The following is a 24,086-nucleotide window of genomic DNA, read 5'->3' as shown; positions in this document are numbered from 1 at the left end:
CGTTAATCTATAAACTATCATTGTATGATGAAAAATCATATAATTAATCATGTCTAATAGTGTAAAAGTCCAACTTGTTAATTTTCGTAACCCTGACGAAATTTACATTAAATTTTTGGAAGGTGATAAATCCAGGAACAAGGAAAAAGAAACAAGAAAAGTGAATCGAATTCAAGACAAATTAGCTCGACTCTCTATAAAAACTGAAAAAGTTGATTATCCAAAGCATGATGAGGTAAATTTTGTGCAATAATCAAGTGTTCTTTCAATTCCTCATGCTTTATATCAAATTACACAGATTTATGGATGCTATATTGATCCTTGGAAGAGATGGATTCGTGGAAAATATGTCTTAAAGCAGAGCTACAATGGATATACTATTTTCTGCATCGATCATGGACATTATAAAGCAAATGTCTTAGAATTCATAAATATTCCTGACGAGTTGAAATTTGAGAAGACTCAAACATACTACAAAGTATCGTTAGGGTTAAATCCATTAAATATGAATAGATGGTCCAAAAATACAGTCGAGTTATGCAGAGAAATCGATAATAAGAAAAATTGTGATGCTCATTTTGTTCCTTTTTTTGAAAAATCTAATCAGTTCATTGGTGATTTGTTCCTTTTTGATGGAAATGATCAATATAGTGTATCTGAAAAATTGATTTCTCTCGGACATGCTGCGAAGCCAACAACTAATTTTGATAAAATCTTCAACATGCTCCACGATAAAGATATCGGACCATTAAAAACTGTTCAACCAAAACAGCGCCTTGAAATGTACAATTCTAACTCTGAAAAGGGACTTAAGCCTTATTACAAACTACCAAATAATTTGATTCTACATGGAAATGATTTAAATCCATTCTTAAACAGTATTGATGACATCGGCTTTCACAATTTCTTAAAGAAGAAATTTTCTTATAAGAATGAGAAACTAAGCGACATCCAAAAAGTCATTTGGCCTCAAATTGCAGACGGAAAGCACTCGTTTGTTATTTCGTCAAATCAAGAATGTTTGACATCAATTTACATTCTTCCATTAATTAATAATCTTTTAAATCGTACTAAAGGAAGTCATTTCGGACCTGCTGCAATAATATTCACTAACAATTCTTCAAGGATCGATGAAATTGCTATGCAATGCGAAAACTATGAGAAGAAAAATATTTCTATTATTAAGGCAGTTGGAATGTGCAAGGATAAGAAGATCGATTTGATGAACGGATGTGATATTTTAATTACAACTCCTCCAGCTTTTATTCGACTCATCCAAAGTGCATCATTCAAGATCATTGACGTAAATGTTCTTAAACATGTTGTTTTTGATAATTTTGATCAAAAATCGTTAAATCTATTCGACAAGGAACTATATGCTATAATTAAGACTCAATATTCATCTAAAATACCGCAAACTATTGTCGTTTCAAAGACATACAGTAATGGATTAAAGACCAAGCTATTAAACCACTTACCAGCAGCAGACATTGTGAAATGCATGGACAATTATCTCGATGCTGCTGCATTTGTTGGACTTTCAATATCAATTGAAATATCAACCAATTCTCAAGACAAAATCAACAAACTTATGAATACTAATTTTGATTCTTATAAGAATAACGTAATTGTTGTCAGTGACACTGAAACATTGTCAGTCCTGGAAGAAAAGCTTGGATCAAATGCTCAAAAATGTGACAGTCCAAAAACAGCTGAAATTTGGGACAAATCAAACCCAAATAACATTTTGATCATAAATGACACCATCCTTAATGACTCAATCATCCAAAATGCCGACAATTTGATTCATTATGACTTGCCATTAAATTTATGCTTAGCTATAACAACCAGTGATCAATTTTCAAAGAGATTTAAAGTTTTTCATAATGAGATCTTAAAACGATTAAACTCACATGAAAAAGTAACAGCTTTGAGGACTAAAATCATTTTAAGTAACGAAAATGTGAGTCAGTTTGAAGAACTAATCAGCCTCTTGATTGGGCGAAATTTATTGAAGGCTAATGAAAAAGTTATTGAGGTAAATATTGTTGTCATCAATTTAATGAATTTTTATTGCTCTTTGTGGATTTTTTGTTGGTATTTAAATCGTGTTTTGATTGGTTGCTATGGCTGGCTGGCTGGGCTTGAGCCATAAATTCGTTTCATATCAGTTCATTTAAATTTTAAGTTCATTTCAGTTCAGTTCATTTGAATTTTGAAAATCCGTTAAAATTAGAATTTTTTCAAATCATAAAATTGATTTAATTTAAAGTCAAATACCATTAATAATAAATCCAATAACTAACATAAACGACTTAATTAATTTTTAATTTATTTACTTCAATTCAGAAAATCTACGAGAAGAATGAGACCCTAAAGTGTATGAACAAAGTATCACTTTGTCAAAATCTCACACAATTTGGTGAATGCATGAAATTCAACTGTGCCGATCGACATAAGCTCTCAGAACAAGATAAACCGCCGATTCATTTGGAGATATTAAAAAATTTCATCACATTCGACTTGATATCACAGCAAGGTCCAACAACTTTTGTCATTAAAATTCGAGAATATTATGACAATAAATGGATATCGTGTGTTCAATCAAACGAATATATACAACAGAAACTTGATGTTGATATGCAGAGATATTGTAACGAGATGAGGAATGCATTGACATTGAATGAAGGAAAAGTGGGAGAAATATATGCAAAAAATGACAATAAATTAGGTAAATGGGTTCGTGGCAGAATAGTAAAACGAAAGTAAGTATCAAGAATAATTTGGATATCATGCTTTAATTCGAGCGACACTAAAAATGAAAGGCAATCGATTATCAGATCCGATGAAATTCCAAGAAAATTGTTTTGTCTTGTCTTGTCTGTTCGATTAAATCAATTTATGAATGGAATGCAGTATCATTCAACTAGGCTTTTTGATCATATTTTAGCTTCCATAAATCATAATTTGACATTTACAAATTCAATTTGTAACGGTTTTGTGATATTTAAAAAATTTATCAACAAAATTTTGAAATTTTAAAATCTAAAAAGTCGTTAAAATTTTGAAAATTATTTTAAATTTCTTTATTAAAAATCATTTTTGGTGTCAAAAAGCTACATGCGACATTCCATAAATTAATCTCAACATATTAATTTTACAGATCACTTCCAATCGTTGAATTAAGCTTGCTTGACTATGTACCGGACATTCCATCATCATTACACTCACTGGTTACTAAATGTCATGAAACAAAATTGGTAAAATTACCCGAACAGTTTACAAAGCTTGATCCCCTTCTTTCTAAGCTCCAAATCATGAATTTAATACCTTTGGATGGCGAAAAGTCGTACAACAAGAGTGATGTCGATAAATTAAATAATTTTATGAGAAAGATTCCCAAGCATGCTATGTTCTCTGCCAAAATCGAAACTATTATTGGTGATGTCATGTTTAGTAAAAACATTGAGGCTAAAAATGACAATAAGACTGTGATTTTTCGATTGACAGAGGCTCATTCAAAGTTAGAGATTAGTGGAACTGATGAGAATATTTTTAAGAGGATTTTAGACCTTTCGTCGACAATTAATAATGTTAACAAAGATCCAGTTGAAAATAGAGAGAAGGAATTGATAAAAGTGGAACAAAATCAAAGTTCAATCACTAAAACAAGCACGAACAAGCCTACTGAATCTGTTAAATTGTGGAAGCAATTAAAACATGACACATCATATCAAATAGTTGTTAAGGAATACATCTCACCTTATTCCTTCTTCGTTGTCCTCATTAATCATGAGAATTTGACTGTTAAGAACAATTTGAAAGCTTTTGAAGAATCAAAAGACCATAAGCAATTAATCAGCATTAATATCAATGAATGCTGTCTGTTTAAATCCAATAATCGATATTTACGTGCTGTCATTCTCAATATTTTGGCAGATGGACAAATCGAAGTTCTTCTCGTCGATTACGGGGAAATCCAAAAATGTGACGAAAAGAGGCTGTATGAAATTACCCGAGAATTTTTAAATTTCCACTTTCAAGCAGTTCATTGCTCTATGCTCGGAATCTGTCCAAAATATAATATGAAATTCTGGCCAGAAAAGCAACGATCAGCTGTTTACAAACTAATTTCAAAGTACAATCAGAAGTCATTAAAAATGCTTGTGGTTAAAGATGATCAAAAGAAGCATCAATTTACTGGAACCAAAGTCAGTAGCTACAATGTGATGCTTTATGACGATGAATCAAAGTGTTTTTTGAACAAATTAGCTGTCAAAGAAGGAATTGCAAGTGAATGCATCGAGTATAACGACGAGCTTTATGAATCATCTACTGACGATCAAGACAATGACTCGATGATTGATACATCCAGTTGGTTCAGCGACATGTCTAACGATAATAAGGAGCTTTGTTCGTCATTAGAAATGATGAAAATGGCAAAAAGTGAAAGTATTGCTGGGGAAATTTCAGATTACGCTAGTGGAACTGACTCAGCAAATGTTATGTCCAATGACTCGACAGAATCCAAATATTCTACGCCCATTGAATCATCAGAGTCAACAGAATCGATGTCAACAAAAGTTATATCCAATAAATCAACAGAAGCAACATCCATTAAGTCAACAGAAATACTAACGTCATCATTGAAAAGCATCTTTAAATTACCGCATATCGAATGGAGACAGAATGACTTTATGATTTATCTGTTAATATCAGCTAATGACTGCACCGAATATGCATTAAGCATCAATGAGACGTCACTAGATGTTTCCATTAAGTATCAAGATAATAACATTAAGAGAACGATCATTCAACTTTATGGATCATTAAAGCCAAAGTTCTGTTCTCATGAATTGGCTGGGATAAATATTATCGTAAGACTTGCTAAAAAATTGAATGGATTAAATTGGCCACGATTGACTATGTCAAAGGAAAAATCAATTTATATTAAATTTAGTGATAATGACCCTTGTTGGCACTTAAGCATTGACGATAAGCAAAAAGTTGACGCAATTAAACCAGTTATTTGGGATGACGACGAAGATGAGAAGCAAAGCAACGATTTTGAGTCAAATGTCTCCAGTGACGACGATTTTTATTAGTTCCTTAAATTCAGTTTACAATATATTTCATGTTTTCAAAAAATAAAGAGAATATTTTACAAGTTAAGCCTGTTTTGGTGATCCTATACGTCCAAAATAATTAAATCCCATTGTTTGGAATATTTCTGCTTGTTCTGCAGACATTGGCTCTTCTTTTTTAACCTTTTGCTTGTGTTTCTTAAAAACTGTTGGCTTCATAACAATTCCTGGATTCTTTTTGCTGCTACTTACTGCTGTTTTACCATTCAGACGTGAGCGAACTTGATCCAATGAGCTTTTTGCAATCGTTAAATCTTTGCCTATATTTTTCATGTGAGCTTTACTGGTAATATGCGATTGATAGCTTAATGAGTCATGCTTCAGCACATCGCAAACAGAGCAGTAAAATTCATTTCTTAATAACTTTGGATTTACAATGTTTACTTTGCCAATTTTGAGCTTTGCTTTCAAATCAAAATCTAATTTATTTTTGGTGATATTCTTTGGAACTTCTTTTTGCTTCTTTTTACTCTCTGATTCCTTCTTGTACATCTCGTGGCCTCTGAGTCTATATTCTCCCAAATTGTGTTTGTCGCTTACTTTCATTATAATTTATTTAGCAAGAAATTCTCGAATTTTTCGCGTTTTGTCATGAATTTTTGCAAAACTTTGAGACATTTTAAATTTTAAAAGTTCTTTAGAATTTTTATAGCAAGTTACTATAATTTGTATTTTCAAAATGAAAATAAACGTTAAAAATGAAAATTATCAAAAATAATTTTTGAAATGCATAAATTCCTAAATACCCAATACATACACCAAAAAATGAGTCAAAAACAAGTTTTGAGAGAAAAAAAATTAAATTTTAATAAATAAAGACTTTCGCTCTCTTCGAAGGCTAGAAGCAAAACAAAATAAAAAAAAAATTCAGTTTGAGACAAATTGACGACAACAGTGAAGGTTTACAGCCACAGCTACAGAGTGAATCATAAAGAAATAAAGTTAAAAATCGCATCAAAATGAAAGTGTTGTTTGGTAATGAGATATTTTATTAAATTATTCAATGAACTTGGTATTTAGACATAAATCTTCAATATTTTTTCAAAACATCCAGCATTGCTGTTTTCATCAATTATCGCAATAATATTGGCACAAGAAGCATTTCCAAATGTTAACTGTGATGAAATGGTTGCTGAAACAGGAAAACGATATCATGAAGTTTATGTGCCACATGAAAGTAATTGCAACAGTTTCTATCAATGCACAGACCATGGACTTGTTGAATTGAGATGTCTTCAAGGACTTGTATTCTTCCCATACATAAATGGTATGACATAATTGCTTTCTTAACTTCGCTAAAATTTATAATTTAATTCATTTTTTATTTAGGTTGCGTTGAACGTACGAATCATAATTGCATAACATGGAATCAATGGAGATCTTTAAATCATTGAATGAAAAGCTATTCATAAAAATTATTATGTGAATGAACTTTTAAAGAGATCCAATAAAAAAATATTGTCTGTCTGTGTACTGAAATAAAATTATTATTATTATGTTGCTCTAAAGCTAATGTAGGTCATTAGAATTATTTTGATAATGCTGTGTAGATTAATTTATAGCTTTGATAATTCATTAAGAAATGTACGCATATTTTTTTTCTAAAGGAACGAGTATTTCGCATGCTTATTTACTTATGTAGCTTTAGTGCATGCTTGATAACCTTGATATTAGCGAGAGAGAATGACAGATCAAGTTCGAAGTTTTTAAGGATTTTGCTGCGCATTTTGGATTTTGGAAGAATGCTGTGGATTTCTCTAACGGTTTTAAAGGATTTGAAAATAATGCTCAGTTTTTTGAAACGGATTCGAAATTTTGAAAACCGTTATTTTTTTTTTGTTCGTTAAAATTCAAATTTTTGAAAATCGTTGAAATTTGCTAAAATTCGAATTTGTGAAAATCGTTAGAATTGTTATAAATTCACAATCTATTTGCCGTTCATTGCAGATAAACTACTAAACAATTTATCGGCAGAAAAATCTATGTTAACTTTAATTCAAATGCGTGCATTTCCTTTGATTCGACAAAACCGATAGCAACTTAGCAGTGGAATTACAAATTTAAAGATATAAAGAAATAGTTAATTGTAAAAAAATGAGACTAGTCTGTATTATCCCACAGTAAATTCTTGTCTCAAACAAAAAAAAAATATATATTTAATGTGGCAGTGGCTGAACACATAAAATATAATGCATTATGTCTTTTAATTTAGTGCAATTAAAGTATCATTTCCTTCCACATTTTAAATAACTAGTAATTAAATTCACGCATTTTTTTGCTGAGTTAGAGCATGAATTAATAATCAAGTGATCACGAGTTTCTTAAATTCAATAAAAATTGAATTGAATGGCTTTGTGTGCTGAAAATAAACAAGAATAAGACTTAAGATTTTAGTGGAAATTGAACTTTGATATTTATTCTTTCTCCATTTGTTCTCAAAAATTCATTGAATTCAATCCGTGGGGGTCAATGGATTGAAACTATTCGGTTTGAATTGTAATTTGTAATATTTGTATGAATTCAAAATTTAACGGCTGTTATAAATTCAAATTTATGGTTCAAAACCACACTAATTTATTGCTGTTGAAGGGTTCTGAAATAAACATTTGTACGGTTTTCAAACATTAATTTGCATTTATTCAAATTTTGACCGTTATAATTTAATTTTAATTCTGAAAATGTAGCATATTTCATAAAACTAGTAAAGTTCCATATAAAAATACATTCATAATCATCATCATCACCATACGTTAATTTCCATATTGCCACAATTATCTTCAAATAAATAAACTTTAACAGACCAATTTTAATTATTTTTAAACTCTTCATTTAATTTAAAGAATGTAAAGTAGACTTTTTAATTAATTATTAACATTTTACAACATACTTAATGCTTATTTTTATTTTTAAATTAATTACATTTACGTTCCAACACCTTAAAAGATAATAAAAATTTGTTATTTAATCGTTAATTAAAGGAATGTAAAATGAAGATTTTAACACTAATCAATATTGCTTAATTAATGCAATTTGTAAATTTGAAAATAGGAGATGGTTGGAGGGACAGGGGGGTAATTCTGTCGATTCCATTCGACTTCAAGTGTGTCGATTTCAAGCTCTGATTCAAATTTAATAGACGTCCATAAGTGAATGACCCCAACAAGCATTCCAATTCTCATTATTAGGTCATTTATAACACATTTAACTGGATCTATTGTCAATTGTCAAAAAATAAAATCATGTCCAACGACAGTTATCATGCGTGATAAATTTGGTACCGACAAATCAAAAGAAAAGGTCGTTGAGGTGCATACAACTGATCAAATCCAAATGAGAGAAAAAAAACGTGAATTTTTTTAAACCACACATTTAACATAAAACGAGTTCACGAGACATGCACCCACCTTCTTTTTTCACTCTTTCATTTCAATGTCATTCTATCAATTAAATGTGTAATTTTTGCACAACAAAAAAAAATCTTTGGAGTAGTTTGATTGATTAAGTGTGCTCTCAAAAAAAAATATCCATCAATTTGATGACATGTTAAGAGGCAGAAACAGCAAAAAAAAATTAAAGTTAGTTAATTAATGTTTAAGGTGTTATTATATAGTAAGTATACAGAAAAATATTTCATTCATTTAAAGGCTGCTTTGCTAAACTTTTTGTTAATTTATTTAAAGCACTTTTGTTATTTGTATCAAAAGTTATTTAATTTTTTTTGTTTTTTGATTCATTTTGAAGATTAACGAATTTTTAAGATTTAAATTTTTTGGAGGTTAAAAATTATTTTTGAGAACGTTACAATTTGGATTTGTAGGGTTTTCTAAGAACAAATTGAGATGATTTGAAAGCTTTCACTGAATTTGAAATTCATGTTTTTCAAAATTTAACTGTTTTCCAAAATTTGAATTCATTTGTTTCACAATTTCAAATTCAACGCTTTCAAAAATTATTGAATTTTAACCATTTTCAAAATTTTGAATTTATACGGTTTTCAAAAATTCAAATTACATTATCTTACAAAAACATATTCAAATCTCAAAAAGCCGTTAAAAAGTTAGTTACATATTTTAAACATTTTACAACAAAAAAATAGTTAATAGTTAATTATACACACAATATCATAATATTTCACATATCTACTCTAATTTTCAAATCACTTAATAATACCCATCTACCGTAACATACTTAAAATTAGTAAATTTCTCGCCAATTATTTTTTGTTAGTAAAGCATATAAGTGACACACTAGTGGATGTTAGCTGATGTCAATTGTTGATGCATGAGGTTGTGACGAAGTTGATGGAGAAATTTCTTCATCATCGGGAAACACTTATCCTGTTGATGGACAAAAAGTAAGTCATTTAAATAAAAGAAAAAATACAATTTTATTTGAAAATTTTTTTTTGTAAATTTTTGCATATATTTTTCCAGAAAAACAACTGCAATAATTTAAATCCATAAAAATCCATATAATTAAAATTATATATTACAAGAAACTTATGAGAAAATAATAATAAAAAAACACAGTGCATGCCTTGTGTCAATGCGCGCGTGTGTGTTGTGTTTGTGTTTGTGTAAAATAGCACTTTGTGGTTTTCGAGATAAAAGATTTTTTAGCATTTTATGATAAAATAAAATGTAAAGCGAGACATAGAAATTAAAAAATTATTTCAATAATGGTGTGTAAAGAACTTAAAAAATATCATTTAACTTATACACTTAAAAGCTTCATAATGTATGTAGGTGCATCTTAAAAATCATAGGAATTTGCTTCTTCATCACCTTTGCGCACTTTGAAGAATATTCTATAAACAGCACCGGCAATTAATCCTCCGATTATTGGTCCAACCCAATAAATCCACAAGTTTGTGTAATTTCCCATAATTACAGCTGGTCCAAAGCTTCTTGCTGGATTCATTGATGCTCCAGTGAATTTAATCTGTTTAATTATAGCATTAAAATATGATAAAGCAACAAGCAACATCAACTTACGGCTGCAAGATGACCAGCTGTGATTGAAAGTCCAACAGCAAGTGGTACAGATCCCTTAATATCCGATCGACGACCATCACAAACTCCATGTACAACAAATACGAGAATGAAGGTGATGAGTGCCTCAATAAGAACACCTTGGCCGGCTGAAAGTGATCCATGTAAGCCAGTAACTCCTAATCCTCCAACATATGTGTCAGGTGTTGCTGCCTGTAATTAGAAATATTTGATTGATTAGTGCCATTATTCATCTCAAAACCACAAGATTTGTTGTTTATTTGAAGTGCAATTGAGGATTGACTTTGAAGTGATGATTTGGATGTCACTGGATCAAAGGGTGGATGAGATTTTGAATTAGGGGTCGTTTGCAAATGACATAAACGGAAAAAATTTGAATTTGACAGCTAAGGCGAATTCACCGGTTATTTTAAATTTGAAAATTAAAGGAATTTTGAAGAAATTTTTTTGAATTTTTGAAATTCGTTATTTTGACGATTTTACAGATTGCTTAGAACTACTTCCGACTCATTAATTTCTCTGTTCACACTAATTAATGAGAACAAAGGTTTCGATTAAATCTTGCAAGTATCAACTTTATTTTACATTTAATAACGTGATCGTCTTCCTATACAGATTGCACATATTTTCACATGACAGGTACTAATCATATAAAAATTAATTCTCAATTGTTTGGAATTTTTCTAGAAATTATCTTTTGTTCACTTCTATCATGTCATTCAAATCAAGCAAAAATGATGCTTATTGTGCATCAACTTCCAGAAATTCGAATCCCAAAGCAATAAAGCAAGTTGGGATTATCATAAGGAAGTGATTGATTTATATCCACTTATTAGCCTTTTTGATAAATTAATCTCAATAAAATACATAAAGCAACAATGTAAATATTATTAAATTAATTATATCATCAATTATCTCAGTCTATAAGATCATCAAAATGCATGAGGGAAAATAAAAAATTAATTGCGATAATGCACTTATAATATGAATATCGTGATGTGTTGATATTCCTCAAAATGAATGAATTAACTTTTTAGTCGCGAGAAGATTAACATCAGCTTCATGTCATGAAATGTTAATGAACAATAGAAGTCATATAGAACGTTCTGTACTGTGAAAGTTACACTATTGTGTAAGTGATGATAATCATTAAGTAACAGTAGAAGGAAATAATAATAATCATGTAGCTATCAAATGAGAAATTCTTCACGATATTGCTCATAGTCACACATTAGGAAGGAAATAAACTCGCTAACATTCCATTAAAAAAATTATTAAAGGCAATCTCGTTTTGCACATCAAATGACGGATGATACATAAATTAACAAATGAAAAATGTGAATAAAAAAAGTTGGCATGAAGGACACAGTAAATTCTGTGCAAGCACAAAAGATCCACGCCTTTAACATATCAATGAAATGAAGAAAGGAAGAAGAGGTGCCGCTCTGATTTATATATCTATTCAAGTTTATGAGTCATCCTTTAGACATGAATATAAAGCAGCTTTCAAGAGCTTTTAAATTTATGACTATATTGTAATTTGTTTGAAAAATTGCTTGAAATAAAAGGATGAGTTCTTTTTTTTGAAATTTAACGGGTTTCAAAAATTTAAATTGTTTAGGACTGAACAAAATTGAGTCGAATTGAAATGAACTAATCAAATCAAAATGAGTTCAATTCAGTTCAGTTCAAGTTTGAATTTCAAAAAGCCGTTAACATTTTGAATTTCTAAAATCCGTTAAGATTATCTTGAAGATTTCTTTGAGAATGATCACATATCTTGCATCTAGGATCATCATTAAAGCTTGATAGATTACCATTCCATCGAACTCAAACTATCAGCTGATCAGTCAGCCAAACCGAGTGCAATAATCCATAATAACAAGCCGGCAAAAATAAAAAAATCCAATACAAATGATGAAGAATCCACTCATGTTAAGGGAACGGCATTATAATAAGCAATAACAACTACAACTATGTGAAAAGATAATGATGAAATGTTGCTCCGCAAAAAGTCAATAAATTGTATCTCAGTTAAAAAAAAATGCGAGAAAAAAAAGTGAACCTGTACTGCAATATAATAATACAGGCAATAAATGGTGGAATGAAGAAATGAAAATAGCAGAGAAGAAAAAAAGTCGAAAGACATTCATCTCGTGCATGCATCATGACCTTGAACAAGATGCTTTTTTAGTTTGAGGCCTTTCTGTTATTGAACTTGGCGGGCTTGATCGCAAACAATTTCAAGTTTTTACTTCTCACTCCCTTTCTTTTCAATGAACATTACAAGATGTATGGATAGATTTGAGCATAAAGGAAACTTGTAGAACAAGCTCTTAAGCCATGTTACAATTATTGACATCGAACGGGGTAGAAAGAGGGAAACGGTTTTATTGCATAATTTCATACCTTAATAATAGCAGCACCGGCAATTGCTCCAATACATTGCGAACAAATGTAAAAGAATCCTTTGAGAATGCTTACATCACCAGTGATCATGAGTCCACATGTTACAGCAGGATTTATGTGACAACCTAATTATGAATAAAAAATTACTTTGTAAGTCCAGTTTTCTCAGAGTTTAATTTAATTAATTTACCTGATATGTGTCCAAAAGCCTGTTGAGAGTGAAAAAATTAAAATTATTAAATTGGTCTTTTAATTATATTAAGGGTATTTTAAGTGAACATCGATTTATTTGACGGCAATTTACATAAACATGTGATTCCATTTTTTATAGAATTTTAATTAAGTGGAATGTAAGGTGTAAGAAAATTCATTGAATTACTTCCAATTATCTAGAGGAGACTGAAAAGTAACTGCAATATTTTAGTACTGTTTATAGGAGAAGCAGCATTAAGCTGGCTCATCTGAGAGAGGCCATGAATCACAGTTGATCTGTACGGCCATCGAAGTAAGTAGGACAGTAAGCATGTGAGTCTTGGGATGCAGTTTTTCAGACACTCCTGCTTGTAACGTAACTTGGAGTTTGAACATAATCCTCAACATACTTTACAAAGACTTTTACGATTGTAACAGTTAGGCAAAGTGAGGATCATCCTTTTTAATGCCAATATTGATTGTTGATAGTTTTAGAAGAATCGTGAATCGTTCGTAAATTACAAACAACTCTTGGATACCTTACTATTTCTAAGGATCTAGAGAGACAACAAAAACCGTGGGTTACTCGAACCCACATACTTTCTCGACTACTTGTCAAGTGATCTCATCTGCTGAGCTACCGGGTGCTATTAGACACGATGACACAAAGAACACTTAAAATTTCTCTGTCCAATGCTAATTGCGTTTTGTGGTGTCTTAGCCCAGTGGAAACTGGCCTCTGCGGTCAAATGGTTAGGCAACAGCCTTTATATCTATATCACCCTTTTGCAAGGACGTGTGTTCGAGACCAATCTCTGTGCTGTAAATATGACAAAGATTCGCACAATGTTCACTTCAATAAAAGATCTTATTGTTGTATTGAACTACAGCACAAACCCAACATAAATAACTCAGACTGCATAGCAACAAGATTACAGATTATTACATTTTCCGTGGAATTTTAATTATATTGATATTAAAAATTTCAAATTATGATAAAAATCCTCATTAAGATATTAAAAATTTTAATTAAATTATTTAAATTCCGTCTTCATTACGTGTTGTTTCCCAATCCTTATCAGTAATAAAAACATAAACTCAGAAATCTTAATCCCAATTAAAAGTCGGCGGCAAATGAATGAAAAAACAGTCTTAAACTTGCACTTGAATGCATTTAATGAGCACTTTTAGATACATTTTAATGCACGCATGACCAAAGATATTGGCGCGAGTAGATACATATTTTAATTACAGTCAACAAGCTTCAACCATCAATATAAAATGTGGATCAAAAGGCAATTTTTTTTTTTCATTCTCGATTTTTTTCATTCTTTATGTGCGAATAAATATCGATCTTAATTGCACTAGGTAAAATATGTATGCGTATCTCATGTTGCTGGCATTACAATCAACTTTGCGGCTTTTTAGTGGCTTATTCTTAGTAAAAAAAGTACAACAACCCAGTAATCATGCAACTGTTATGCTTAACTGCAGACTTTATAGACCGTTGTTGATTAAATTGTTAATCAGCATAAATTTTGCAACTTTTCCTTGGAGTCCTGTTGTCTGTTGTATCTTTTAGTCGAAAGGGTTGCTGACTTTAAGATGCTGTAATGCATTGTTGAAAGAATTATGGAGTTGTAAGTTATATGTAGAGTAGCAAAAAATGAAACGGGTAGAGAATAAAGATTATTTGATCGAATGGATAGGCAAGAGACTGGATATCTCTCAATTGTGACAACAAAGGTTTCATTCTCAGAATCGAGTCTTTTATCAATCATTTCATAGATTACTGTCAATATGTCAAAGATTCGCTTAATGCTCACGACATTACAGGCATGATTTTTAATGGGTCAAAAAAGGAATTAATCATCAAGTCAAGTCCTAAACAAAGTGCATTAAAGATCCAGTTCTATGGACAATATGCTTGTTCTTGATCCTACACATGCGTTGATAAGCTTTAGTTTCCCAAGAACATTTCTGAAAAACCCCTACGACAAGGGCCCTGCCTGCATCATTACAACCATCAAAACTGCAGCTATTCTCTAAAATCCATCCACAAATTCACCAAAACAAACAAAAAATTAATCGCATCCATTTGCGGCTTAAACAAATTATCGAAAATTAACATTACACGCCTCACACCGTAAGGCTCTTAATATCATTCGACTTGTTCGAACTTGAAAGATTCATCGACAGGTTGAGCAAGAAGAATAGCTAAGAAATTACATTATTATTTACCCAAAAAATAACAAATTATTGCATTATTTCTTTCCTTCCTTAAAACTACCAAAAAAAAACTTAATATTGTAAATAAAAATTCGCAATGTCAAATTAATTGGACGCGCCATAAGATGTTAGCCTGTCAGCAAGAGACTTCACAGCTATTGACTTGACCTTCTCATTCTTTAATGTTCACATGGAACATGCGTTGAAATGGAGATAAAGAGATGCAAAATAAAAAGTAATAAAGATATGCCCGAGCGACACAAATGAAGAAGGTTCAGACCAGTTCCGACACGGAACTTTTAAGGTTCCGACCAGTTCCGACACGGAGCTTTTAAGGTTCCGCTAAACCTCTTTTACTAATACCAAATAAGAACCGCCGGTCAAATGGAGCTTTTAAGGATCCGTCTAAGTTTGGTAGTCATGAGGACGCTATTTGGTCTCCATACGGCTTACATTTGCTATTAGTAAAAGAGATTAAGTGGACGGAACTGAAAGCTCCCTGACGGAACCTTCTTCATTTATGTCGCTCGGGATGGAATGAATTGTTACAAAAAAAGACCTTTCGTACATAAATTTTTGTGCTTATATTTTTAAATTAAATCGTCATATCATAAAGTCACGCATCAACATTTATAAATAATCTTGTTACAAAAGTCATTTTTAGTAGTAAAACAACATACTAAATGAACAGTCATTTATCACTACTAAGAACAATGTAATTACTTATGTATAAAAATTCATTTTATTATTTTTTAACAAAAAGGGGTAAATAGGACATTAATCATAAAAGAAACAGCAACAGCATAGTAAATTCAATTCTTTATAAATTGAGATCACCCTGAAGGCAGTTTTTACATTACAGCTTCAAGAGAATCGACCAAAAATAGCAGATAATATTGAATTTAAAGCAAAAAAGCAAGCAAAAAGATAATTAAATCGCATACGACAATGAATGGTAATCATTGAGAAAGGGTCTTATTTACTTGAATCTGATCTCTTCATCTCGGTCCATTGTGAATAAATTACAGTCATCATGGGAATTAATAATTGTTATTGGACGGAAAGCTCTTTTATTGGAGGATTTAATGATGGAGATTATGAGAGTTAAAAGGATTTGTGCTTAATTATGAAGATTAAGGAATTGTAATCTGCTGCTCTAGATTCCTTAATTAAAAGATGGAGTTTCGAGAAATTAATGAAATTTTCAATATTTTTTAAGATTTGGTCATCAAATCAAGCTTAACAAAAGAAATTCTTCGTTAAATTCACCCAACCCTTAAGTCACTAAACTTCCTAATCTAAACTTCAGTACTTGACAATAAAAAAATTATTAAATTATCTTTATAACCTTAAAAATCCTTGACTAAGTTAACCTATATTAACCTTTTTACATCTCTGATAATTTCTTAGCTGTATTAACTCTGTAATCACTATAATTTTTGCTTATTTGCAATTCCTAGTAGTAAGTAGCACTTCAATTATAAAGCAAAGCACTTGAAATGCAGTAAAGCTATTCAGATAGTTGACACGAAGAAAACAACGATCATATTAACAAGTTGTAAGTCAATATTAATTCTAACGTAAAAGTGATCTGGGCTTGGTTGGTGATAACAATCCATCTTATGTCAAGATGGGAGGATATTCAGAATGTAACTTGAAAGTAGGGAGTGGCAAAGGGGTATAAACTTAAGAAATGTTTATTATGGTCCACGATGATCTTTCTTATAACAATCTGACGTAAATTTTAAAGATTCTGAGTTAGAACTCGAAATTGACTCGAACTTTAGATGGAAACGTTGACTCGACTCCATATGAAATAAGAGTCGACATCTAGTTTCTAAACAAAATTCAAAACATTTTTGTCAAAATCCATTTAAATTAATGCTGAGCATCAACCGATTCTAAATCTATTCATCCATTCATAGAACCTAAAAAGGTGCTATAAACAGACAATTTCCACAACAACCAATTAGAATCGTTCCAAAATTTGAAATTCAAGAATTTTTATGATATCATAAATAATAATAAAATTAAGTATGACAAAAAGACAACATCTTCGACATCTATTGAGTCTTAACAGCAACAATGTGTCTGCTTAAAATAATAACATTCATTGTTTTTTCATAGCTACTTAAATTCCATCGTGATCATATGACATGAAATGTGTGCGTAAATAAATTTTATTTATAAAAGATTAATTTCTGTGTCTTTGACGTTTTTATAAAATTTATGAGCACATTATTCAGCCATTTCTGCGAACGATTCTATGCTAATTTAAATTGAATCTATGATAATTGGAGTTAGTGACTGTAATTTAATTATTTTTATGGTAGAGATGCAGTAAATCCATCAAATAATAACGAGACAATTCTATCAAATGCCAAAGAATTTCCGTGACATATCCAACAATAATCAAGATAATCTTACGTACACAAACTTAAAAAGAGATACTAAACTTGATGAAAATATAAAAGTAGGTTTGCCATTCCCTCCAATTCTTTTTAAGCAAGGCCAAACATGACTCTTTTTTTTTCGCCATAGAGATACAAAAGAAGAAAAATAAAAATTAACTGAGTCATTTGAGTCATTAAAACAATTATGAGAATAACGGAGGAATAACAATGTGCACAAATGATTTGAAATGAAAGGCGTTAAGTGTACATACACGACGAAGATGATGGAATTAAAAACGAAAATGAAAGTGTAACGCAAATGTTAATAAGAAGATATTGGCAACAAATAAGAAGTATTAGAGTTAAGAATGTTGTCATTATGATGTACTAGTGCGCATTATAAAGCTCTGTCAGTTCACTTTTTGACTCCAAGACTTCTCGGTTGAGATTTTTCGAAATTGAAACTTCAGGAAAGTCCTTTTTAATTACGCTCTCTTTCTCAGACTCGAGAATTTTAGAAACCGAGATTTCAGAAAACCCCAATAGAAGCTTAAATAGCCGTCAAGCTAAAGAAGCGAGCTCTATAGCACTATAGAGCTCTATAGCACTATAGCTCTATTGGCATAGTGCTAGTCATGAAAGTTGGTGGTGAATTTTGACTCCGGGGCTCAAATCCCATCAACAGTCTATTGACTTTCTAGGCGTTCTCAGACTCTTCAGCTTCTACAGCATAGCAGTTTTATTAACGAAAATCTAAGAATTTGGCTATTTGTCATAGCTAAATCGTGAATGATCCTGAACAACACCACGTGTTCTCTAAGTACCACCCAGTGTTGATATCTTGCCTTTGATTTTGAAAATGACGAAAATTTGCAAAGTCAAAGGCAATCCATATCACGTTCCACGTGCCGCTACCACATCTGCGTATTAAAAAACCCCGAAGTTACCTTGACACTATAGTTAACCTTGACAACAACAGGGCGTTTGGCATAGGGTTTTATGAAATGAATATTTTACAACTAACTGAATAGTTTTCTGGAATTTACAATATTTATTAATAATTGGCCATGTCCAAAAAGAGATTCAAAACAAAATCAGCTGAATAAAATGTAAAATTATGTCACAAAAGGAACATACAAAACTGCTGAAGAAAATAGAAGCTTGCGAAATATTTAATTTACAAAAAAGATCATAGATCATCATTAAAAGCCACTTCAGTCATTTTCAGTATCTTTTAAATCTTGAATGAAAGTAAAAACAATGAATCCATTGATCAGCAACATCACCAACAATAGATGGGAGGATAAAAGAAGTTATAAAAAACTTTGCACAAAATTAGTAATTTTTTTCAAATAAATGAAAAATTTATTGACTTGGTGCGTGAGCAATTTTGAAGTAATTGATTTTTATTCCAATTTTCGATTGCCTTACGTTTTGCTAATTTGCTGTAGAAATGTATTTACAATTCATTAATGGAACTTTTAGAAATGCTTTTTCTTTCGCATTAAATAAAAGTGAGTGGGTATATTGTTAAAAGACTTTTAATGTGCTAAATTGACTTTTTTATGACAACATTGCTCGACAATTGATATTAGGCAATCCATTCATAAAAGCTTTTGAGAAATCGCTTACTTGTCGCTTTTTATATAGTTATTGATATCAAAAGAGAAAAAATTTATGGAATGCAAGGTGATTTTTTTGATTATTTTCGTTGTATCATAACCTAATTTACAGCTATAAATCCATTCTAATCCTTTCTCTACAAAATTAACTACATAATCCGTGTTCCTGTATCTCACGTTGTCTAATTTTTGGTTTTTGTCATGGAATTGCAACACACTTAAGAGGACGAAGTAAATAAACTTCCGAAAATTCCTAAGCTGATAGAGGGATTCGAACCCAGGAGTTCAAAATTAACTGCAGCTTTCGTAACTCAGACCTTACTAAATGAGCTATGCATCAAATCACTTTTGCTTCTTAACCTATGATATCTTAGAAAATTGAGAGGACATCTCGAAAATGATTCAAATATTTCAGCTTTCTTATTTCATGTCCAACAAGTTCAATACAGAAAATACAGTCTAGTTCCAGACCAAAATGAGCCAAATGATATAAGATGCCCAAATGTCTTAGATCTGATCCCAGTCATCATATAACACAGTTTCAATAACAATAAATAACAACAAATTCCTAATTTCAATCCATCCAAAATATCCGTATTCCGATCCAACATCAATCAATTCTCAAAAAAATGGCAAATTCATGACTTTTATTGCCAAATTTAAATTTCCAATCTGACTTCTGTATTTCAATCTGACTGCAAGAGTTTTTTGACCCAGCTTGATCCCATGCAAATCAATACCTAATAGCTCACGATCAAACATCCATCAATTGTATTTACAGTCCGTGAATTTTCAATATCAAAACAAAATATTTCGTTTAAAAAAATTGGATATGCAGAAATAAAATAACATTTAAGGTATTCCGAGAAGCTCAGGTGAATAAAAAGAATGCAAAATAAGATTGTTTCAATCTCAGAATGACTTGCAAAAAATCAATTTTTCTAAGAAGCTTTAAATAAATTAATTGAAGTATTTGTTTATGACTGGATTAGTTACATGCTATGTGTTAATAGCTTTGTTATTACCATTCAAGAACAGCCATGGGTGGATGGAAAAAGGGTTTGGTATAATAACTGTAATTGTGCCCAGTGAATTTGTATCCACAAATAGAACATCCAAAGCCTGACATCCTTTCGACACTGACATGTGTAAACAATCCTTCAAGAAAAACTCATTTCTTATTATTATGAAAACAGTTAACAAGAGTTCGTGTAGTTTACAAGTACGTCAAAAGTGCAATTATGGTATTTAAAGTATCATAAATCAATCAGCGATATCAAAAAGTTTCTTCACCTTTTTCAAGTGCTTGCTGATATTTTGTAATTTATTTATTTATTAATTGCGACTAATTCGATTTTTATTTATTAAAATATTTAATTCATGCAGATATGAATCATGTCCAATTGATTGCTTATTTTTTTGCGGATTTACCCTTTTTAAGAACAAGATTATTTGCTGGTCATGCGACGGGAAAAACCTTCAAAATGACAAGAGAAGTTTGACCTGCGGGTGTTGATGCTGACGTCAAACCTGTCTTTTTTTGGATCTTATCCCACGAGATTAAAGAAATATCCAAGTACGCACAAAGATCTAAATTTGAAAAGAAGTGCCAATAAATAAGATCATTAATGAACTTGATTGTTTACCATTGAGGTAAAAAATGGAAACTTGATATTTAAAAGCAATCGAACTTACGGAATAATTGACACTGTCGCAAAAAATGTTAAACTTGATGCCCAAACATGCTTAGGCAATCAAAAAAAATTATAGTCAAAATGGTCAATCAATTAAGTCCACTGGTAAAATTATCTATTAAATCGATTCCCATTATTTGATTTGACATTTCTTTCTTTCTTCTTCATCATCGATTATTACAAAATGTTTATTTTTGCACGAAATATAATTAATGTAAAGCATATTAACGTAGGTCATTTGGGCTTTATTATTGGCACTCTCAATCCGTTACGATTAATTGCTTTGATTGGATATTAAAAATAAAAAAAAAATATCGATTTGATTTACACAAGATTATTTAAATCCTTCAATATTTTATAGTCCAAAAACTTACAGGCAATACAATAACTCCTTAATTGAGGCTTTTAATTTCATTAAAGCACAATAAAAAAAGTTTCATATCTTTAACATTTTATTCCTCATTACATTTCATCGCTCATTTTAAAGATACATTTAATTAAGATAAGAACAACAGCAATAAAATGTAAAACATTATTGATTTGATGTCATTTCAAGGGAATTTATGTAGTTTTCAAGTACACTGAATGTTATTTTTTAATTGAGCAATAATTAAAACTAGAAATAAGTGAAATTTCCATAAAAATTGAATCGAAATAAATGTATTTACGCATTATTTTTAGGATTAATCTAGAATGGAAAATCAATATTAGCAATAGTAGTGGTGAAAAGTTGGCAGGGAATTGAGATTGATGTTGGAGAATGATTAGGGTTAGTTGAAAACAATATTTGCGAACATACTTTTATTATTGAAATAACTAAAATATTTTATGAAATGAACTCTTAACCTAAAAATATTATTTGATCAATCAAAGGAGTCAAAAGTGTTCGAATTTCGGATTTGTATGCATTAGTAATGGTATCAATTAAATGTTTTAAATGGAATCTGAACTCGAAGTCGAGTTGAACTTTCAATGAAGTCGGGTCGACTCAATTTGACATTTTCATCCAAAAATCCTAGTCGACCTCCCAAAGAACTCAAGGGATTACTATGTGAGCAACGATGCAAATGTGCTAGGAATTAGAAACTGACAGAAGTTATCTAAAGACAGATTCAGCTTCCGACAAACTCTAAATGCGACAAGGAAGTAAGTAACGAGTCGAATTCTAACTCTGGTATTCAGAATATAAACTAAGAAATGGATAAAGCGCGTTCGCTTTGTCGCCATAATAACGACGACCTGATGACACAATAACGGATGATCTCAACACATTTTAAGGAGAAAAATGCGGTTTGCCGCATTGTGCAGGTTGAGGTTTTACAAACACATTCTAAATGATGCTTTTAAGCTTTTCCGAGTATTCTCGAAAAATTAATGTTCTCTAATATTAAGTTTACATCTTTCAGGAATAAAACAATCAAATCCCCTAACTCAATTCCCATTAATTTGCCTTTTAAAATCAGATTTGTTGATTTTATACTCCTGAACATGAATAAGAATGAGAAGAATTGTAATAAAATACTAATTCTAAGAAGTTATTATGCAGCAGGATGTTAAATCTTTATTTTACATAGGAAAATGTTTTAATTTCAATTCTATAGCCCGAGCAACACAAACTAGGAATTTCCAGTCATATTGAATTCACATGTATTCTCTTCATTCACTCGCGTGGCTCCTAAATGAAGCATTGCGTAGCTCGAGAAGTGTGTAAATAAACAGGTTAAATGGATCTTGAAATATCCATTAAGCGCAAAAAAAAAGTCTGGCAACTCCCGTAGTGTGCGAAAAAATATGACTATAATAATTTCAGTCAGTCAAACGACACTAATAAATCATTGAAAGTCTCATGTTTTTCTTGATTCATTCATTGAAGAAAAAAATTGGTTTTTTGTATTTTAATGACAAATGTATGCACATATGTAGATGTTATGGTAGACATTGAAATGGAAAGCTTTGAAATGATAAAAAACGTAAATGCGAACATTGTGAGTCATCTACAGCACTAAGACACAAATGTCGACGTCTCGTCTCGCAGCACCATTCTCTGGCTTTTTAAAGCACATAGAAAAAGTCAAACTTCAGTCCTTCCTTTTATTAATATTTGGATAGATCCGATGACTGTATGAAAGCAAGTGGTAATGAAATTATATTTTTTTTGAAGTAAAGTGCAATGAAAGTAATCACTTCCATTAAGATATACATTTAAAGACTAAGCGTATTCACGATGATGATGATGATGATGAGTGATGTGATTTTAAGTATCATAAATTTGTCTTAAATCTACCCATAGACAACTCGTTTATAGCTGTTTACCATATTGATTAATTGGGTCAATAATTACTTCATCAAATATAGACTCAAATCGGTGAACCTTAAAATTTTTTATGTCTTAATTTAATGAATCAATTATTATTATTAGCTGCCATGGAAGTTTTACGACGTCTGCATTGTTATCATAATAAAAAGTTATACCTTTAATAATGCTTAAATTGGGAAATTACTTTATTAGCTGTCAACATCAATTTGTTGATTGTCAGCTTTTTGCCTCCTTTGATAACCTTAAGTAATTCATTAGAAAATATCTCGAGATCAAATATTTGACATACTCGACATTCTCGAAAAAGCATTTTATCGCTTGGGGGTCGTTCAATAATGTCTGAGCTCACTAAGCAGCTGTTAACTCTTAAGTACTCGACGTCAATAGACGTCATTAACGAAACGATCCCCAATTTCAAGAGGTGAAAATTCCAATTCGCAAAAAAACAGTAAAAATGCTTATCTTTTTTTAAATTAATTAATTACGGAATTGCCCTCTGAAATTACCTAATTATACTTGAAGCTTTTTGGCAAATGGTCCAATCACCCAGTTCTAAATAAAGAAATGCTTATCAGAAAGTAAATTATCAGCTTCAGAATTTATCAAAGCATTTTATAACGACAATAAGGTTAAATGGGGCATGTTAGTGAACATTAAATAACTGAAGTGGTTTATCATCTTAATATAGCAATTCGGTTATTATTGGCAACAGTAGATATCGTTCAGAATCATGTAGAAGCTCCTTGAAATCAGACTTTGTAGATGGCACAAGATCACTAGGGCGACCAACGAACTCATGGAAGGAAGCTGTTGATAGACACAGTCTCGAACAGTGCAATGTATTCGCATGGATGCCGCATAGGTCGCCCTAATTACGGTAAAGCGCGAAGTTGCCTTAAAGACACCATGATGGGTGATTCCGAACAATTTTACGGCGATAAATCAGATTTGTCGCATTTGGCCGCTCGGAAGTGTTGGATTTAGTATTTTTGATTGGCAAGTGATAGAGCTAGTAACATGGACAATCTGAGGGAGGTCATGAATCAAAATAGATCTGTACAGCCAGCTTATTAA

At 31.0% G+C, this 24,086-nt stretch overlaps 3 protein-coding genes across 6 annotated transcripts in view; 1 reads left to right on the top strand and 2 right to left on the bottom strand.

Moving 5' to 3' along the window:
- The first annotated feature begins 49 nt into the window (after positions 1 to 49).
- On the top strand, positions 50 to 5,105 carry LOC139091115 (putative ATP-dependent RNA helicase TDRD12). Its single transcript, XM_070641058.1, has 4 exons — positions 50 to 235; positions 299 to 2,038; positions 2,350 to 2,765; positions 3,164 to 5,105. The coding sequence occupies exons 1-4, from the start codon at positions 50 to 52 to the stop codon at positions 5,103 to 5,105; spliced, it is 4,284 nt and encodes a 1,427-aa protein (XP_070497159.1).
- A 63-nt stretch (positions 5,106 to 5,168) lies between these two features.
- LOC139091114 (zinc finger matrin-type protein 2-like) lies at positions 5,169 to 5,636 on the bottom strand. The gene has a single exon (XM_070641057.1). It carries the CDS (start codon positions 5,634 to 5,636, stop codon positions 5,169 to 5,171), a length of 468 nt encoding a protein of 155 aa, XP_070497158.1.
- A 2,336-nt stretch (positions 5,637 to 7,972) lies between these two features.
- Drip (aquaporin homolog protein drip) overlaps positions 7,973 to 24,086 on the bottom strand; it is a 42,572-nt gene continuing 26,458 nt past the window's right edge. For 3 of the 4 annotated variants that reach the window (XM_070640756.1, XM_070640757.1, XM_070640755.1), the window contains 4 exons: positions 12,756 to 12,774; positions 12,566 to 12,690; positions 10,139 to 10,348; positions 9,507 to 10,085 (listed from right to left, as the gene is read on the bottom strand). In XM_070640756.1, the coding sequence (XP_070496857.1) occupies positions 9,897 to 10,085; positions 10,139 to 10,348; positions 12,566 to 12,690; positions 12,756 to 12,774 (543 nt within the window). In that variant the 3' untranslated portion in view covers positions 9,507 to 9,896. Of the gene's footprint in view, positions 9,482 to 9,506; positions 10,086 to 10,138; positions 10,349 to 12,565; positions 12,691 to 12,755; positions 12,775 to 24,086 lie in introns of those variants that run through there. The other variant, XM_070640758.1, reaches the window with a different exon arrangement.

This window comes from Chironomus tepperi, unplaced genomic scaffold (genome assembly GCF_022539635.2).
Source record: "Chironomus tepperi strain 1889 unplaced genomic scaffold, CSIRO-AGI_Ctep_v1 contig_223, whole genome shotgun sequence".
NCBI classification, from domain to species: Eukaryota; Metazoa; Arthropoda; class Insecta; order Diptera; family Chironomidae; genus Chironomus; species Chironomus tepperi.
This window is presented reverse-complemented; position numbering and strand designations above follow the sequence as displayed.